The sequence below is a fragment of the Schistocerca americana genome, chromosome 4, assembly GCF_021461395.2.
Source record: "Schistocerca americana isolate TAMUIC-IGC-003095 chromosome 4, iqSchAmer2.1, whole genome shotgun sequence".
Lineage (NCBI taxonomy): Eukaryota > Metazoa > Arthropoda > Insecta > Orthoptera > Acrididae > Schistocerca > Schistocerca americana.
In genome coordinates this window covers 724,070,124-724,090,856 of record NC_060122.1, presented here as the reverse complement: position 1 = coordinate 724,090,856, position 20,733 = coordinate 724,070,124, and the positions used below count along the sequence as shown (strand labels likewise).

At 38.6% G+C, this 20,733-nt stretch overlaps 2 protein-coding genes across 8 annotated transcripts in view; one reads left to right on the top strand and one right to left on the bottom strand.

The window, feature by feature from the left end:
• Nucleotides 1-6,837, top strand: part of LOC124612733 (cell growth regulator with RING finger domain protein 1-like) — a 365,374-nt gene extending 358,537 nt beyond the window's left edge. Inside the window, exons 5-7 of one of the 4 annotated variants that reach the window (XM_047141105.1) lie at nucleotides 2,749-2,890; nucleotides 2,981-3,088; nucleotides 5,989-6,837. In XM_047141105.1, the coding sequence (XP_046997061.1) occupies nucleotides 2,749-2,890; nucleotides 2,981-3,088; nucleotides 5,989-6,369 (631 nt within the window). In that variant the 3' untranslated portion in view covers nucleotides 6,370-6,837. The remainder of the gene's footprint in view (nucleotides 1-2,748; nucleotides 2,891-2,980; nucleotides 3,089-5,988) is intronic. The other 3 variants (XM_047141106.1, XM_047141109.1, XM_047141108.1) reach the window with 3 other exon arrangements.
• The window catches only part of LOC124612731 (tubulin epsilon and delta complex protein 1-like), a 145,550-nt gene that overhangs the window by 4,394 nt on the left and 120,423 nt on the right, over nucleotides 1-20,733 (bottom strand). For 3 of the 4 annotated variants that reach the window (XM_047141102.1, XM_047141103.1, XM_047141104.1), the window contains one exon: nucleotides 17,611-18,274. In XM_047141102.1, coding sequence (XP_046997058.1) covers nucleotides 17,864-18,274 — 411 coding nt within the window. In that variant the 3' untranslated portion in view covers nucleotides 17,611-17,863. Of the gene's footprint in view, nucleotides 1-17,610; nucleotides 18,275-20,733 lie in introns of those variants that run through there. The other variant, XR_006979567.1, reaches the window with a different exon arrangement.

Genomic DNA, 20,733 nt, shown 5'->3' with positions numbered 1-20,733 from the left:
GTAAGTAAAGTCCTTTGCCACATTTTTGATCCGTCACTTAAGCAAAGAATAGTTCCTGAGAGGCTTAAGTATGCAGTTGTAAAACCGCTGTATAAGAAGGGGGATAAGACGGATACTGCTAACTACAGGCCAATATCACTACTGACAGGTTTTTCAAAGGTTTTAGAGAAACTAATGCATACCCGGATAGTTAAGCATCTCAGTGAACACAATACCTTCAGCAAAAGTCAGTTTGGATTTCAGAAAGGTTTGACAACAGAAGATGCAATATTTGCATTTACTGGCAAACTCTTGGAATCTATCAACAAAAAACTGAAAGTGATTGGCATATTTTGTGACCTAACAAAAGCATTTGACTGTAAATCACCAAATTCTTTTACAAGAAGCTGCACATCTCGGTATAAGTGGTGCAGCAAGGAAATGGCTTGACTCATATCTGTCAAACAGGAAACAAAAAGTTGTAGTAGATAGTTAAGATGGTGTCCCAGTATCTTCAGAATGGGGTACCATCACATGTGGAGTGCCATAGGGCTCAGTTCTGGGCCCCCTACTTTTTATTATATTTATAAATGATTTCCCTCTCTCTATGGAATATTGTAGATTCACCATCTTCGTGGATGACACTACACTACTTATTGATAATTCAGTAGATAAACTTGAGGTAACTGCAAATATCGTTTTAAATGAAACGGTGAACTGGTTCAACATTAATGGTCTTACTTTAAATTACTGTAAAACAAACTACATTCAGTTCCACAAAACATCCAAAGATGAGGAAATAGTATTAAAAATGGTTGAGCAGACAATAACCACAGTAGATTCCTCAAAATACCCAGGCTTGCATATTGATAGCGAACTGAATTGGTCAAACCACATCGTGGATCTATGCAAAAGACGAAGTTCAGCGACATATGCATTGCGCATTGTTTCTTCTAATAGAAATATGGAAACCATGAAGTCAGCGTATTACGGTTACTTTCATGCAATTATGGTATTTGGAATTATATTTTGGGGAAATCAGCCACTGGATAAAAAAGTACTGTGTGTACAAAAAAGAGCCATAAGGATCACGTGTGGAGTCCATCCTAGAGCCACATGCAGGAATCTTTTTAAGAAGCTTGAAATACTTACATCCACTGTGTAATATATATTCTCATTGATGTGCTTCACAAGGAAAGAAAAATCCATCTTTAAGCTGAATAGTGCATATCACAGTCACAATACTTGAAGGAAACATGATATCCACTATGAACAGCCAAATCTAAGTATGGTGCATAAAGGAGTCCATTTCAGTGGCTGTAAGATTTTTAATGCCCTCCCTTCAAGAATTAAGTGTTTGGTAGATGATGATCTCTTGTTTAAAAAAACCTTACGGCAGTTCCTATTGCAAGGATCATTTTATACAATAGAAGAGTTCCTGAACTACATTGTTTAACATTTCTTGTATTGTAAATTACAAATGTATGCCCAAATTTGTATTTGTAATACCGAATATTTTTATTGTAAATATATATTTTGCAAAATTTATTTCTCTGTAACACTTACTATTTTGTAATCTTTATCTATCTCTAAAATGTATTTCTTGTAGTGGGACCTAAGTTGCCGTTTGCTGTTTTTGTTTTGTTTTATGTATTACCATAAATTCTGGCCAAAAGCTTGTAAAACTGACACGTTCCATATCCTGTGATAGTGTCACAACATGGATCACTGAAACAAGAGATAAATAAATAAATAAAGAGGAAGTAACTTTAAATACTATTGAACTGAACATTTGCTGCAATTTTAAATTGTTGCTGGTTGGCAGTCTTGAGTCACAGATGCATCACATTGTTGCAACTATGAATGCACTACAGTCTCCAAACATACAAAAACAGCAACAAGCACATTAATTGCCTGTAAATGCTGAGATATTAAATAATAATCAACTATTTCTGTAATATATGTGCAAGCAGTGCCACCATTTCATTTTTAAATCCATAAACCAAAGTGACACGACTGACATTGCTGAACATAAAGATGAACACACAAAATGTAGTACGCATGAAACTGTGGATTATGCAGACAACAATATTAATAGAAAATTAATAATAAATCATATATAGTAGTCAATTCTGATTGTATTAACATGAAATGCTTGAGCTAGTTTATAGTAACATTTAAGTCTGACAGTTATGTGTAAGGCAATCAAAAAATGCATCCATTCTTCCCCTACCATCCATGTAATATAACTCTCATTTACAAAACTAGAAGTCATGCTGAATAATTGTTGGGAACCCGTAAGTCCTCCAGTACCTGCCTGGATAAATCCTATCAAAGGAAGGCGAGGGTATACCACCTTCAGTAGTGCTATTGATTCCCCCCCCCCCCCCCCCCCCACACACACACACACACACACACTCTTCACTCAATAAAAATGGCAAATCAGGAGTGTCTAAAGGGAAGTGACCATATTTTTTCCCTTTAGGACTGTCAGTTGCTTGGGCCTCTTACGAATTTTTATATGCCACATCCCCTCCTTTTCATCAGCTTCTCTATCAGCATCTAAAAGAGAGAGAATGTATTCCATGCAAAAAATTCCATAGTTGGATTTTCTAAAATTTCTGGAAAGATATTTTACAAGCTTGGGTTTAGAGTACTGAACATTACCTACTTTTGTTTGCTAATTCTATTTATGTGGCAAAATGTCTTTACAATCATTCTGCTCAATGTCAGTGAGTATGCAATAAGACTTCCTTAACACAGTACTAGCAAGTCCAACCATGGAGATGAACTGTTTACACTGCACTTGCCTCAGCCAGAGCTTGACTTGGGTACTCCACCACGCCTGTGTTATCCTCTGGTGGTTTTCCTGATAAGGAAGGACAGTCACACAATGCATCCTGATGAGACGGTAAGATGCTGGTATAAAAATAAATGCAAGAAATGTCGGCTGTATATAACACTTGATGATTAATGAAGTATGTTGTGTTCAACATTTCAGGTGGCTTTAATCAATGTAATTCACATAAAGGATTCTGTTTGTACATTGCCAACAAGTATTCTTGCTCAGTATCTGAAGCAAGCAAATGGTCAACTCTCCTGTTTGAAGGTATGTTAGAATGTCTGCACTTGTGCGTAGAGCGTGAGCGTGCGCACACACACACACACATACACACACACCCCTATCTGATAAATGACTATAGCCTCTGGCTGGCCTCGGCCTTAACAGTCCTATTGTTGTGCCTATCTGCGACTCAGCATCTCTGCTATATGGTGAGTAGCATAATTGTAAATATGGTTTCTCTCCTAAGAGTTGTTAGGTGCATTTTCTCTGGTGTTTTGACAGATATTTTCAATTTAATTTTTTGCAATATGTAAATGGAGTTTGCCAATGCAAATACTGCTCATAGAGCCTTTTATGCAATCCCAGTGTCAATGGGAAGTGTACGTGTTTCTTGTCAAAAAATGAAAACGACTTTTAAAGCAGAATTTTACATTCCCAATCGATAGAGGTGTCCCAGATTAGTCTAATAAGATATTCACTTTATCAATATGCATTAACAGGAACAGTAAAACATGAAGAATAATCGGTCCTCCAGCAGTGCTTCAGGATGGCAGCAGCAGTTTGTGCAGGTCAGGGAGTGTGGTGCCATCATCATTGGAGCACTAATTACTCTTCATGTTTTAATGTTCATGTTTATGTTAATGCATATTGATAAAACAAATATCACAAAAGACTAATTTGTAACCGCTCTATCAATTGGGCGCATAAAATTCTGCTTTAAAAATCATTTTGTTTAAAACGGGAAACAAACCAATGCTTTTTGTCAACTCTGGGTGTCGCATGAAAGATGTGATGAGCAGTATTTGTTTGAACTAGCTCCAGCTACACTTCGCAAAAATAAAGTTGCAAATATATCCCAAAATACAGGAGAAACTGTGTAAATGCCAGTCTGAGGAGCGAGAGGGTGTCAGGTTAAGAGTCGCCAAGCACAAACATCTATCTTCTACCTGCTACTAAAGCTCCACAAACCCAAGTTAACTAGCCTCCATATTGGATCATGATTGGTGATAATGCCTGCAAAGATATATCCTCTACCTTTGATGAACAGCATATTCAACCAATTTCTTGCAGGCTCTCTTCCTGCATCTAAAGACCTAATCACATCCTCCCCTGTCTTTCCACAGCTACTGTATTACAACTGAAAAATTACTTGCTTGTCCCAGTACACTAACATCCAACAGACATATGAGGGGCGTTGGAAAAATCCGTGCAAAAATAAAAATTACTTACGTGTTTGGGGTAAACCATTTTTATTTTTCGACACAGTCTCCTTTTAGACTTCTACACTTCATCCAAAACTGTTCTAATTTGTTGATTCCTTCCGAATAATAGGAATTGACAAGTCTGCAAAATAGCTACTAGTTGCTGCAATCACCTCCTCGTTTGAATAAAATCTTCGTCACGCCAGCCATTTCTTCAAATTGTGGAACAAACAGTAGTCCAAGGGAGCCAAGTCTGGAGAATCAGGGGGATGTGAAACAAGTTGGAATCATATTTCCATTAATTTTGCAACCACAACTGCTGAGGTGTGTGCTGGTGCATTGTCGTAATGGGAAAGGACTTTTTTGCGGTCCAATCACCGGCGTTTTTCTAGCAGCTTGGTTTTCAAATGGTCCAATAAGGATGAATAATATGCACCTGTAATAGTTTTACCCTTTTCCAGATAGTCAAAGAGGATTATCCCTTGCAAATCCCAAAAGACGGTTGCCATAACCTTTCTGGCCAAAGGAATGGTCTTCACCTTTTTCGGTGCAGATTCTCCTTTGGTAACCCATTGTTTGGATTGTTCGTTGGTCTCAGGAATGTAGTAATGTATCCATGTTTCATCCACAGTGACGAAACGATGCTTAAAGGTCTACAGATTCTTCCTGAACAGCTGCAAACAATCCTTCACATGAGTCCGTTTTTGGTAAAGTGTGAGCAATCGCCGAACCCATCTTGCAGATATCTTTCTCGTGTCCAAATGTTTATGCAAAATATTATGTACCCATTCATTCGAGATGCCCACAGCACTAGCAATCTCACACACCTTAACTCTTCTGTCATTCATCATCACATCATGGATTGTACCAATTATTTCTGGATTCATAACATCCACAGGGCGTCCAGAACATTCACCACCATTTGTGCCCATATGGCCACTCCGAAAATTTTGAAACTACTTACAAACTGTTCTAATTGAAGGTGCAGTCACCATAATGTTTATCAAGCTTCTCTTTAGTCTCGTGAGGCGTTTTGCCTTTCATAAAGTAATGTTTGATCACCACACACAATTCTTTTTCATCCAATTTTTGACAATCACTCGACTTCCTTGATTCACACGAATGCCAAACACACAGAAATAGACCAATATGGCAGAAACTTGGTGAGCATTCTTTCCAAAGATGCTACTAACTAAACATGACCTCGATACGCGCCAGTGGTGCCGTCTCTTGGACTTTGCACGGACTTTCCAAACGCCCCTCGTATGGTCTTGGTTAAACCCACCATCTTGTACCTGACCGTTTTAGCAATCCACATTCTGATCGATAATTGTTTCGCTTTTACAGCTGTGAACAGTATATGCATGGTACCTTTCTACACCAACCTTTTTTTGGGTCACTTAGATGGAACCATGTCATTACAAGACCAAATAAAATTGAAAGTATATGTTTGTTATTACAGACTAAATACATGGATTAATTCTGAAACTGTCCTATCAAACATCATGTATGGATCAGTGTGTGAGTTTTGGGAACACCTTTTGGATTTGCAGATAATGGTGATACCTCTTGTCTCACAACTTTCCTTTTACATGCTTTTACCTTGAGGTTTTTTGCTCCCTTTAACAAGTTTGGCTTAAGCACAGTAAAATTACTTGTCGACTCATTTTATGTTTAATGATTTTCATAAACGATGCAAAAATGCTGTTCTTTAAATATCATGAATTTAAATTTCTGTTACAGCAATTATATCTAGCAACTGGTAATCCTCTCACCTACGATGATGAACATCCTACACAGTCTCCTGCAGTAGTGTGTACAGAAGATGAAGTAGGATCAGTGTGGCAGTCTGCAGGGGAACAACTGTGTGTTGTATGCCAACATTTTCCCCTTTCAAGAGCTCTTCTACCTTGCCGCCATACCTGCATCTGTGCCAGCTGCTTTGGTAAACTTGATCGCTGCCCAATGTGTCGCAGTCCAATACGCAGCTACTTTTGCATACGAAGTGAAGAGTACATGCCTGTTGAGCCAGGAATCAAGCCATCTGCAAAGATGGCACAACCAATGCGCTGGCTTCATGATCTCAATGACCGCCTTACAGATTTTTTAGGATTTCAGCGGTGAAATCTGTGGAGTGAAAAAGATGTTACCATTTGAACTGAAACTGCGATTTGTGGTTATGCACTACAGTTGTAAAATAAAGGGCACAGTGTGCCTAAACTGTAAATACCATTACATAAAGGTTTCTGCTGTGTAGAAAGAGCAGGAGGGGGAAGGAGAGAGAATGAATGAGTGAGTGTGTATGTGTGTGTGTTTTATTTATGTAGAAAGAAGTATCCATCATGCAAAGTCAACCGCAGTTTTATCTGCACTTTGCTGCAAGACTTAACATCATTTGATAAACTGACCAAATTGTTGTATATTTCATGAAATTGTAGCTACATATTTAATTTCAGAGAGTGATTTCTCTGCTTATTACATCTGGGGAAATGTAAAAATACTCTGTAGAATGATATTCCATTCATAGACAACTAACAAGAATGATTGTTCTGTTTCATAGAACATGTAAATAGTAGTTAAGTATTCCTAAAATAAAAAGTGATATGCTGATTTCTGTTTTGTATTGATTTACGTTGCTCTTTTTTTTATGTTACATTGATCTTTTAGTAGCACTTTCTCTGCACAGTGAGATAATGTTAACAATGTTTGATGGTTTTTATGAAATGATATCCAGTTGCCCTGTTGATTACACATGGAATATCTTGAAGGGAAAAAATGGGGATGAGGGATGTGGCTCCGGAACTCATTTACACTAAAGAGTACAAAGGTCTCAAGATGTTTCAAACACACAATTGTTTGAATATCCTTTAACATATTGCATGCAAAGTGTCTTACATGTCAGTGAAATACAATCACTCCAATTTTTTGTGATTTTTTTTTCCCCTTTCATATGTAAAACTGCCACTTTTTGAGTAATTCTCAGAAATTTGATTATATCTTTCAGACATCATCTATCTTAATTTCATAGTCAACAGCTTTGCTCTAATCACAGATTCCCTGAGCAGCTCAAATCACTGATCCACGAATATTATAAAGGTAGGGGCGTGCGCATGCGTTTTCTACATCTCCTCCTAAAACAATGGACTGATTTCAATGACTTCGTACAGATATCCCTTACTGTCAGGCAAGAGTCACTTTGGGGGTAAGAACCACCTACGTGCCATCGTTCACGAGACATGAAGTCACAAACAGTGAGATATGCAAAAAAACTGTACATTGTGCGTGACATTTAAATTTATTACTTCTGTGCAACTAACTCTATTTGCAATTAATATTGCAGACAGTATCCACATGTGCTGCTGAATCTACCTACAAAATTAAATCATTGTATGACACACAATTCAAGAGATACCCTTTATTCCAACAGATCACCTATTTCACTTTACTAGACTGTAGTTTCCACTGAGACTTGCATTTGCCATTACAATTCATACGTGTCACAGGGGCAGGCTATTTAATAATGCAGAGTGGATTTGACATCTCCATGTTTTTCTCTTGCACAACTTTGTTCAAGGGTGGACTCATGCAAGAATTTCTTCATTGTTACTCCTGAACACATAACTAGAAACGATGTTTATTATAAAGTTCTGAGTTAAAGATTACAGATACTTCATATTTTTGGATAAATGTTTCTTAATTTGCATACTGCAAACCTACGTGACTCTGTACACTAGATCCAGTCCAAATGGGTGGTAGACTGATGTGTGTAATAAATTCGCTGGGATTCACAGGTTTGACACAAGGGAACAGAAATTTTAGAGCAGGCTTATCCAGAGTGAGAAGCACTCTTTTGTGTTGAATGGAAGTTTAAAAGAGTTACTTTTTCACAGGCACTCAGCATGGTAGATCCATGCAAACCACCACTTCAGTCATTCGCAAATTCTCCTCCTGGCCCTTTTCATATAGCCTCCATGCTTATGTAGCTCCATAAACATTAAATAGAAAAATTATAATTGTTAGGTAGGACGAAATGCTGCAATTAAATGATCTGCGTGGTTTAGATTAGATTAGATTTACTTTGATTCCAATTGATCCGCAGTGAGGAGGTCCTCCAGGATGTAGAACATGTCAGAAAAACAACAATACATGACAAATATTTAAAACTCAAAACAAATAAGCTAATGTACCATTCCACAGGTCCCAAGTGGCATGGTCATCATTTTTTAATGAACGCTATATGCACTGAATTTATAATAAGTTTTTTATTTATTTATAAGGTAATTAACATGTAATACAACTACTAAAAACTTACTTACAATCAACACATTACTGCACTGAAATTGTGCAGAAGTTATATTGTACTTTATATATAGACATACACGCAAATCAGTTGGTTTTCCAGAGAAATTAATCAATGGAGTAGAAAGAGTTGGCCACCAATAAATCCTTTAGGCTTCTCTTAAACTGAATTTCATTGGTTGTTAAGCTTTTTATGGCTGCTGGCAAGTTATTGGAAATGTGTGTTCCTGTACAATGCACACCTTTTTGTACAAGACTAAGTGACTTTAAATCCTTGTGAAGATTATTCTTATTTCTAGTATTGGTTCCATGAATTGAGCTGTTGGTTTGAAAAAGTGATATATTTTTAATGGCAAATTTCATTAAGGAATAAATATATTGGGAAGCAGTAATTAGTATCCCTAGTTCCCTAAACAGGCTTCTGCAGGATGTTCTTGAGTTCACACCACATATAACTCTTACTGCACGTTTTTGTGCCTGGAAAACTTTAGCTTGGCTTGATGAATTGCCCCAAAAAATAATCCCATATGACATTAAGGAATGAAAGTAAGCATAGTAGCCAGCTTTTTCATTTTTATATCCCCTATGTCTGACACAATTCGCATTGCAAACAGAGATTTGTTAAGACGCTTCAGCAGTTCTGCGGTGTGCTTTTTCCCGGTTGAATTTATTATCAAGCTGTAATCCCAAGAATTTAACACTGTCCAGTTCTTCTATCTGCGTGTCATCGTATGTTAGGCATATACTCGTGGGACACCCCTTACAAGTTCTGAACTGCATGTAGTGTGTTTTTTCGAAGTTTAGTGACAAAGAATTAGCTAGGAACCAGTGATTAATGTCCACAAATATTTTATTAGCTGACCTTTCTAAGACTGCACTTGATTTGCTATTTATTGCAATGTTTGTATCATCAGCAAACAAAACGAATTTTGCTTCTGGTAATGTTGCTGATGAAAGGTCATTGATATACACAAGAAAAAGTAAGGGCCCTAAAATGGGACCTTGTGGGACCCCACACGTAATTAGTTCCCAGTTGGATGATGGATGATGCCTGATAGCTTGATACATGTCTCTTTCCTAATAACACCTTTTGTTTCCTGCCAGAGATATAAGATTTTGACCATTTTGCAGCATTTCCTGTTACACTATAGTATTCTAATTTACTTAAAAGGATAACATGATTTACAGTCAAATGCCTTTGACAGATCACAAAATATACCAGCTGCCTGCAATTTTTTGTCTAATGAATTAAGCACATTTTCACTGTAAGTGTAGATAGCCTTCTCAATATCAGAACCCTTTAGAAATCTGAACTGTCACTTTGACAGTATGTTATTTGAGATAAGATGGTTATAAAGCCGATTGTAAATTACTTTTTCTAAGATTTTTGAGAATGCTGGCAAAAGGCAAATTTGATGCTATTTCTTTACCTCCCTTCTCAAACAGTGGCTTAACTTCAGCATATTTCAACCATTCAGGAAATATTCCACTGATAAATGACTGGTTACACAGATAGCTTAATAAGTTACTTAGCTCAGAATCACATTCCTTAATTAGCTTCGTTGATATTTCACCATACCCACTAGATGTTTTTGATTTTAAAGATTTTATGATGGACATTATTTCTTATGGATTAGTGAGGGTCAAATTCATATTATGGAAGTTACTTGAAATGTCTGGTCTGAGGTATTCCACAGCAGCATCTCCAGAACCTGACAACCCCATCTTGTCAGTAACAGTTATAAAATGTTTGTTAAAAAGTTCTGCAACACTATACACATCTGTCACTCTTAATTTACTCTTAATGCTGTTCGTCCCTCTTCATGTCTGCTTCTACTGGTCTCATCCTTCACTATATCCCATATTGTCTTTATTTTGGTATCTTTTCCTTGTAATATATTTGCTTTGATGTCCGTGTTACAGTCTTTAATATTTTGCAGTATTTCTTGTAATGTGCTATAGCATCAACATCGGCACTGTTTCAGATTGACAGATACAGTTTTCTTTTTGTTTTACAAGATACCCCTGTTCCTTGAGTAATCCATGGCTTCTTTGTAGACTTAGCTCTAACCTTGGTAAGTTTTTGGGGAATCCAGTGTTCGAATAAGGTAAGCACTTTATTAACAAAAGTTTTATATTTTTCATGCATGTCCGGAGCACTCTAAACATCAGTCCAGTGAATGTCTCTGAGGAGTGTCCTAAAATAATCATTGATTACTCTCTTCAGCTCAGATTTAACAGATTTTATATCCTGTCCAGTGTTAACATTTAACAGAAGGAAATGCATGTCATGATCTGAGAGGCCATTTACTATTGGTTTTGTAATACAGTTTTGTTCATTGGACTTTTCTATAAACATATTATCAACGGCTGTTTGTGAGCAATTGGCTACCCTAGTGGGGAACTTTGCAGTGGGAATTAAGTTGAATGATAGTGTTACTAACTCGAATAAGTTCTTATTGGGAGAGTCTTTAAGGAAATCTACATTGAAATCCCCAGAAACCACTATTTCTTTGTTTTTGGTTGTTAAATGGGCCAGTACAGCTTCAAGGTGGTTTATGAACAGATTAAAGTTACCTGCAGGTGCTCGATATAAACTTAATATTATGAAGGGTTTTTTGTGAAATTCTAATTCTGTTGCACATGCTTCCATATGCTGTTCTAGGCAAAATTTATGAATGTCTATGTTCTTAAATTTATGACAGTTCCTGATGAATGTGCCAACTCCTCCTTTCTCCATTTCTGATCTACAAAAGTGAGATGCTAACCTAAACCCTGTAACACTTAAAAGTTCTATAGTAGTGGTCGCATGATGTTCAGAGAGGCAGATTATGTCTGCTGGGTTTGAAGAATCTAATTCATCTATGCAGATATTTAATTCATTAATTTTATTTCTCAGTCCTCGAATATTTTTATGCAATAAAGATAGCTGACATTTCACATTGACTGAGTTAAAATTGGGCAGAGTTAAAATATCTGCTGACTGTTGAAAATTATTAACCAATAGCTGTTTATGCCGATGTAATAAGCTAAACTTATGTTTTTTGGTTTCTTTCTCAAACTGAAGGTTTGTCTCAGTCCTAACCTCTCTTAAAATTTGGTTTCTTTCTGTCCTCACCAACCTAGCAAAGGGTCTTTTCTGAACTCTATAACTACTGGTATTTTATCATTCTTGCGCTAGACTTTCAATTTCATGAAGAACATTCAAGAATAGTCCATAACAAACCTCTAAAACATCAGACTTTGAACAAACCTTTTGAGCCCAGATTTAACTCCAAGTTAATTACAAGCAAAATGTATAGTTCATTGATTTGTGCATAGAATCTGATTACACTTTTTGAGTACCACAGTTGACAGACAACAGGAGCTCTGTACTTCCTGGCAGATTAAAACTGTGTGCCGGACCGAGACTCGAACTCAGGACCTTTGCCTTTCGCGAGCAAGTGCTCTACCAACTGAGCTATCCAAGCACGACTCACAGCTTTACTTCCGCCAGTACCAGGCGAGGTACTGGCAGAAGTAAAGCTGTGAGGACGGGGCATGAGTCGTGCTTGGGTAGCTCAGTTGGTAGAGCACTTGCCCGCGAAAGGCAAAGGTCCCTAGTTAGAGTCTCGGTTCGGCACACAGTTTTAATCTGCCAGGAAGTTTCATATCAGCACACACTCCGCTGCAGAGTGAAAATCTCAACAGGATTGGATTGGATTGGATTGGATTGTTTGGGGGGGAAGAGAACAAACAGTGAGGTCATCGGTCTCATCGGATTAGGGAAGGACGGGGAAGGAAGTCGGCCGTGCCCTTTCAAAGGAACCATCCCGGCATTTGCCTGGAGTGATTTAGGGAAATCACGGAAAACCTAAATCAGGATGGCCGGATGCAGGATTGAACCGTCGTCCTCCCGAATGCGAGTCCAGTGTGCTAACCACTGCGCCACCTCCTCGGTTCTCAACAGGAGCTTTGCCAGCTACAAGATACTCCACAAATCCCACACGCAGCATCTGGATATTTCCCAGGAAGGATGTTGGTGTCATATGAGCCCCTTAGAACACAAGTTGTAAAACTCACATTATTCTCGTTCCGGGATGGTTTAGCTGTCAACACACATATTTCTGCTCATAGCAGGAACTTGCTAGAAATGCTCACTCACAGTCCAGGTCTGTAAACCTTTGTGTATTAACATGTGTGGTTACCACGTAAGTTATATTTGCTATGGTACTAGAATGCCACTTGCTCAACAAGATCTTGGCCCTATCTAAGAAACAAGGTAAAGTTAAATTACACCACTTGTGGTTCAAGGGACTCACATTACGTAACTGTAAACTCACGCAAACATTTTTGCTGGTTAAGCATGACTGTGTAGAAGGTGAACACACACTTTTTTTCTTTCAGTCAGAGCTGCAGATTAAATGAGACTCTGTGATGAAACCACAACTATTTACACAAAACACTTCGCTTCAATAGGAAGATACAAATTTCAAATTGTATTCTGTGCCTGCACTTGACCACTATTACTACGATGTTCAGAGAGGCAGATTATGTCTGCTGGGTTTGAAGAATCTAATTCATCTATGCTGAATTACTTCAGATCCACAGTACTTCTTGTCATACCTCACTGCATTAGATAATGGATCTAACAAAAAGTCCAGGAATTGGCAGTGTACAGAGTTATCACCTGTTGTTAGTGAATAGGCAGACATGAACTATACTGTACACTGACAACACATTGTCTTGCCACACTATTTAGGCACAGAAACCCAGAGTGTATAAATATATTTTATGGAAAATGCAGGAAGCATAGTTTGATATTGTTGTTTGAAGAACCCTATAATAAATATTGGCCAAAACTTACTGAAGGTCAAAGTTTCACAAAAATCACTTCCACCACATTAAACATATTTCAGTCTATGACCAGTTTCAGGTTGTGCAGTTGGTATGGCCATTGTTAGTTATTTTCACGTTCCACAGATCATTCTGCATGACAGATCATAATGATGTGGAAAAAGTCATTTTACTTTATCACAAATTAATTTGTGCATATGGATATATTATGAACATTTCTAAACATTTCTCTTCTTTTTGGGAAAAAATCAGATGATGTGAGTCAGTCAGTCCTACCTACCACCTTTTACACATTACAGTAATACAAATTCTTCTACGGAATAGGAGGAATTGTCAGGAAGAAACTTTCTCAGTTTGCTTCCAAATTTTACTTTGCTGTCTGTCAGTTAATTTGTATCACTGGGTAAATGATCAAACAATTTCTGATTCTGCTTGTTGTGTGTTACATGGAAGATCGTCTACAGGATTGTCACAAGTTTAAGAATTTCCCCTGACAAATTTTGAGATCTCAAGGGTAATTAACGACATAAGTTTACAAAAGATGTAAGGACTTCAGTATTTCTAAATGTGTGAGCAAAAATCTTATGTTCTAGCATCAACACCTTTGTAATGAACTATTTTCAGATGGAGAAAGCAAGCCAAATGGTATATATTTTTCAATAAGATCACTGATGTTACTTTATTTCAATAAAACAAAACACATTTGGTGACAAAAATATGCGTTTCGTTGTAGTCAAAACACATTTAAAATACCTTCACCAATTTCAGATACAACCTCAGAAAAAAGTAGGCCTCTTGAAAGACGTGTATAAGGCAGGGAATAGTTGTGTAAACCAACACTGTACATGACCCCCCCCCCCCCCCCCCAAAAAAAAAATAAAAAGTTGTTTCTACTATGTTCGTTATTGTAAGTTATTTCCCATTGTATTATGTCTATTATTTTACACGTATTGTACGATTTTTCTTTCACGGAATTTGTGAGTACATAGCGTACAAACTGCAACAATTTTCTTCTTCCTTATCGTCCATACTGTCTAATATATAAACTACTTTCAAAGTGTCAAAATGTACTAGAATAAATAAAATATTTATAAAATGTCACTCTGTACAATGTACTTGCAGTGAGACAGTCACAATTCCTGAAATGCATCACCTGTGGCCTCCAGCCTGCCGCAATCCTGGGTAGATTTTTAAGCCACGAAAATCCACTACATTATGCCATACACAAACAGACTTGGCCTGCAGGCAGATTGGTGAGACTAGATCTGATGGGCAGGGCCTGCACATTAGTGGAAAACGATGGGCTTCATATTGCCAGACCCGATCTGTTAGATATACCCACAGAAATGGCCTGTATTTTGGCCCATCGTGGAAGTCTGTATATGAGAGAGGACGTGTAGTTGCTCTCAAAGAAGGCGGTTGGGGTAATAGGTAAATCATCAACATATGAATGGGAGCTATGCCACTAGTCGATGATGTTGGCAGGATAGGGTGAAACATGGCCGAACACAACATCAAGAAGGAAATGATTGACAAAGAGAGATGACGAAAGGAGAGGCCCGAGCAAACTTTCACTCAGAGCCCCAAGTTCACTGTTATCAGCGATATGATGTGCAACTGGTTCAATAGTGACTGTAAGGGCCATAAATAGATGGCTCAAAGAAAGGGGCTGAGCTCACGGCACCCCCTTGCACTGACTACCATTGATCAGCCAGACAGCCGATGATTTACGGTGCCATCTCATTTCGTAGCAGGACCTCTTTGGTTGTCATCCGTGGCAGCTTAGCAGCACAGCGGTACGTCAATGATATTCTACACCCCATTTCGTTGCCCTTCATGGAAAGCCACCCTAAGCTCACATTTCAGCAAGATAATGCCCGCTTGCATATAGCAAGAGTTTCTACTGTTTGTCTTTGTGCTTGCCACACACTACCTTGGCCAGCAAGGTCGCTGGATCTCTCCCTAATTGAGAAAGTTTTGAGCATTATTGGCAGGGCCCTCCTGCCAGCTCAGACCCAATTCGGCTTTATATTCTTCAGCAGGACAACCACTAACTCTGTCAATCAATGCCAAGCTATTCATGTGTCATACAGGAAGACACCATGTTGATGAAATAAGCCTGCAACAGATAACTTGCGCAAATACTCTGAGAATCAATAATAATGATGATAGGTAGCAACTCATCATAAAGATGATGGCTGAGCCGCAGACAGACACACAGAAAAGACAATCACACACCCAAAACTAAATTTTTGGCCATAGCCTTTGTCAGAAAACAAGAGCACACACACATTCGCACAATCAATCAGACACAACTCGTGCACACATGACCACCGTCTCCGGCTGCTGCATCAACAGTCTTTGAGAATCAGATCCAAACTAACTACTCCTCATTCTTCCCTCCCTCACATCAGCAACTGCTATGCTAGTGGCAAGAAGTGGTGGCAGTACTGACTGCAAGCTGAAGGGAATGATAGAAAGGGGAAAAGCAGTCAGAATGATGGAGTAGGGAAGGCGCACAGGTACTCAACTGCGCTCAGATTGCGATGACACATGAAATCTCAGTAAACAAACCAAAAACAAGATTTTTCCAGTGTTTCCCTGACACGTTTGAAATTCCCGGATTTTTTTCAGAACTTGTGGCAACCCTGTACATATGACGAACATGAACAGACCTAAAATTAAGCTTTTGGGAATCCCATGCATAATTTCTCCCTGGTCAGTTATGTCCCCAGACTATATTGGTTACATTGCTAAGTACAATTTTCCAAATTCTTTTCCGTAAATATATTGTCCATTGGCTGGCACAAAACTTCAAATTATCTAGCAGAATACTGGAATTCCCACAGTCAAATGCTTTAGGTAGGTTGCACAAAATACCATCAAAACAACTAATTAGACGTTAGATTTTGTTTTGATGCACAAAACTCAAATCCACTGCATAACAGGTTTCATCCTCTGTATTGGGCATATAATATGACTATAAAAGCACTTTTTGGAGGATTTGTTGAACAGATGCCATATGTTGTATTATCAACCTGTGACTCCAGTTCAAAGGTCAGAGGAAGAAAGAACATACAGAATCCAACAGGGCTATACCTATTAAAGTGGTGAGATGTTCAAACAAACTTTCAGACTGAAGACAGTGTTACTGGATTTTTGCACTGTTGCAACAGGATGAACATTCCATTGAAGTACTGTTCAGATTTGGTAAATTAATATTTTAGATGCTGACGCTGGTAATTTCATAGTTATGGAAGTTTAATTTAATGCATTTGTAATAACAGAAATATTAGCCTAACTGTACATAAAAGAATACATGTTGTAATGAGGAAATATGTCGGAACAATCTAGTGCAACAAAGATTAAATAAACTATTTGACGAACTAAAGCTTAAAGGGGCAATTACTAGTTTCTTTGTCACTTCAGTATCTAGAAAACTATTATATGCAACAGACATGTTGCTACGATTTATTTCAGTTACGTAGTGGCTGTGGACTAAACAAACTTGCTTTTGGGGTGGTGAGGGTTTTCATTAACCAACTCTTCAGATAAAGCGAAATACTACTAAAACGTGTGTGAATATTATCCTTCACGTATAATTCATTTTTCTCATAAATAAAGTAATATTTTGAGAATAATTTTCATTCTTTCTTGTATGCAAAATATTTAAGTTCAGATGTATTGCAGCACATCCACATGCACCAGTGACCATTCAGGAATTGTTGTGGAGGAGTTGAAAGCCCTAGCAAAAGAACTCTTAACCACTCAAGAGGCCACGACGGAAGCATGTTGCAGTGTCATCTGTTGTGATTACACACCCTATTACGAACCATGTTCCACCTTTCGTAAGGTCCAGGGAGCCATCTTGGATCACAGAGACGTCAGCTGAAATAGCAATATCACCAGTACTGTACAAGGAGTAGATATAAAAATTACACAATTTTTTGTTTGTTTACAAGTTCACATCTCCTGACCTGGCACACATTAAAAACTCCATCTACAGTACTGTTCCACTCTGATAGAGAAGCCAAACGATGCACAGCACATTAATAAGCTGGCATATCGAGCAATAAATAGTTTTCTGCATTTGAAGGGGAACAACACTGTAACAATCCATGCTGAGTGCTTGACGACGTATGAGGGCAGGAGCGAGGGTTTAATAAGGGTCTATCTGGACAAGATTCTTTACACAAAAAATGCTTTCTTTAGCACTGCAGGTACAGAAAATTACAGCCACACCTTTCATTATTTGCGTACTTTTACAGTAACGAATGCCACTGAAACTCAGATTTTAAAATATCTTAATATGTAAACTAATAGCTAGACATCATACAGTAGCACTCTCTCTCTCTCTCTCTCTCTCTCTCTCTCTCTCTCTCTCTCTCTCTCTCTCTCTCTCACACACACACACACTGCCAAATCGTCAAAAAAATTGTTCCTGTACACTTCTACATAAAATTCACCTGAATATTTTGAAACGTCATCTGTTAAAAAGACAGATGTATTTTGCGCCTTTCATACTCATTTTCAGCTGTGACAATATTTCTTTTCTCATTAGATTACACTTTACTTCCATTTCTTTAACTAACATGTCTGTCTCAGTAATATATTTTTCCAATACTGTAGTATCATCTTTGCTCTGAAGAATTAATCTTGGCAACTGAAATGTTTCTACTTTTCTCAGTTCATCCTGTAATAGCTCTGGTTTCTGCTCTTCTGCTGAATGAGTAGTAGTCTCGTTCTTTTGGTCATTATGTTCAATTAGACCTCGCAACAAGAAATACGATCTCAACATCATCCTAACCGAATTTATGAACTCTGTGAAGTCCTCCTTACTGTAGAATTGTAAGCAGCCCCTCGACGTATTCTTCCTTTCAATTAGCACACCAGCCTGAAAAACAAAATATTTTGCATGAAGAAAGGAGTCTTGACATATAGTTTAATGCCCTGCCAACATACAAGTCATTAGTATGGAGTACAAACTTGAAAATGCTAGGTATTGATATTGGCTTTGACATTGTTCATCTACACTGTTTTAGAGTAACACTGAAAAAAAATCTAAACAATATGACCAAGACCAACTTAAATTACATTCCTTCCAAGTGCAAATCCAGTGCTTACTGAAGTGCCACCTTTCTCAGTTAAACTAAACGACCTGCCTGTAACAGTAAGATAGATGTCGATGCTATTATACAAGTACAAAGTTAAAAATGTTGTACTTATGCTGATCAGCCAGAACATTGTGACCACCAACCTAATAGCCGGTACATCCATCTTTGGCACAAATAACAGTGGCATGCAAGCAACGAGGCCTTGGTAGTAGGTTGCTGGAGAGAGTTGACACCACATGTACACACACAGGTCACCTAATTCCTATAAATTCAAGGGGGGAGGGGGGGGGGGGGGGGGGGGGAAGGAAGGAATTGGGATAGAAAGAGCTCTGACACAACATTCAATCACATCCCAGATGTGTGTGACTGGGTTCAGATCTGGAGAGTTGGGGGCATCAGCACATCAACTGGAACTTGCCACTGTGTTCCTTGAACCACTCCATCACACTCCTGGCCTTGTGACATGGCCCACTGTCTTGTAGAAAACTCTCACGTGACTGTCATGAAGGGGTGTACATGGTCTGCAACCAGTGTATTATACTCCTTGCCATCACAGTGCCTTACGCTATCTACACTGGACTCGCAAATGCCAGCTTGTCTCCATCCCGCAGTGTAGGTGTCAAGGACATGTTCCCCTGTGAGATGATGGATTTATGCCCTCCCATTGGTATCATGAAGAAGGTAGCAAGATTCATCGGGCCATGCAACACACTGCCACCACGATAATGTCCACTGCTGACAGTCATGTGCCCATTGCAGTCGTAGTTGCCACGTTGTGGTATTAGCACTCATACATCTATCGATCGTTGAGTGTGGAGGCCCAGCGTTTGAAGTCTTCAGTGCATTTTGTGTTCAGACACACTTGTATTCTACCCACCATTAAAGTCTGATGTTAGGGCCACCACAATTCGCCATCTGTCTGTTTTACCAAGTTGCCCAGCTTACGTCAGACATTGGTAACCAACCACATGATGTCTGGAAGAGGTTTCACCACAGCACTCCTCGAACGCCCGACAAGTCATGCAGTTTTTGAAATGCTTGTGCACAGCCTCCGGGACAGTACAATCTGCCCTTGGACAAACACCTGTCCCATCCTACACACAGACGGCACACTCACTGATACTATACGCAACAGGCATGCGTCTGATTAGCAGCCACTCCTCACCAAGTGATGCTGCTATCACTTAGACAGGTTTATATCAATAGTAGGTCATTGGTTATAATGTTCTGGCTGATCAGTATACAAATTATGAAGCACGAAGCTTAGGGGCAGTTTTCACCAGTAACACAAATGAAATAATCCACAGCTTTTGTACACTATAAATAACTACTAAAATGTATTAGGACAATAATGAAGATTTTTAAATCTAATGGACACCTGTGCTTAAAATAAGCTGATAGGCAAGCACATTGGTAGTGCAGTTCAAATCGTGAGAGTTCAGCCGCATAGTACTAATACTGCAAAGATTGTTGTCCAATTTTCAAGTTTCTTGGTTTGAAAGTGAGGTAATGTTCTCATATTTCTTCCAGGATATTTCAGAATCTACATTAGTTATCTTTGACAGGTGTGGGTGCAGATTTTGTTGCTTGCTATTGAGACCAACAAACTGTCAAAGGGACACACTGCTCAAGCAGCAGGTTTCCCAGCATCAGCAAAGATTTATACAGTTTCACGGAAATTCAAGAGTAATTAAAAGACTATGCCAAACAACAACTAGTTATAAGAAAAGAAAATGTACAACAATACACTTTTTGCACTTGCCTATGAATAGACAGAGACACTGATACATTTTCAGGCCTGGGAAAGCAAATTTGTGCTCTTTTGCTGCACAACAATACAAGAATGAAAACTTGAAATGTAGTGCAGTTTTCAGTGTGCCCATCTGCTACCTAATATTCATTGCAGATTGAAGGAGAACAAAAACAAAACCATTTGTGTGTAGCCTATAACCTGATTTTAGTAACAAATAATCCATGAAATCCACCAACCTATCCCCTGGCCTGCCCCCATTCCAGACCTATCTTCTATCCTGCTACTGCACCTCCATGCTCATTTCCCCACAACTACTTTTTTCCTCTCCCCCTTGCTTCCCCTCCCTCCCAGCATAGCTTCCCCATGCTTCTGCCACCCTCACCCCTATATTCCTCCCCCTCCCCACCCATGGCTCTCCCATACCCCTAATACAGAATCCGTCAAAGATCACTATTCATCTAAGACACAGAAGCAGTTAGGCCTTAA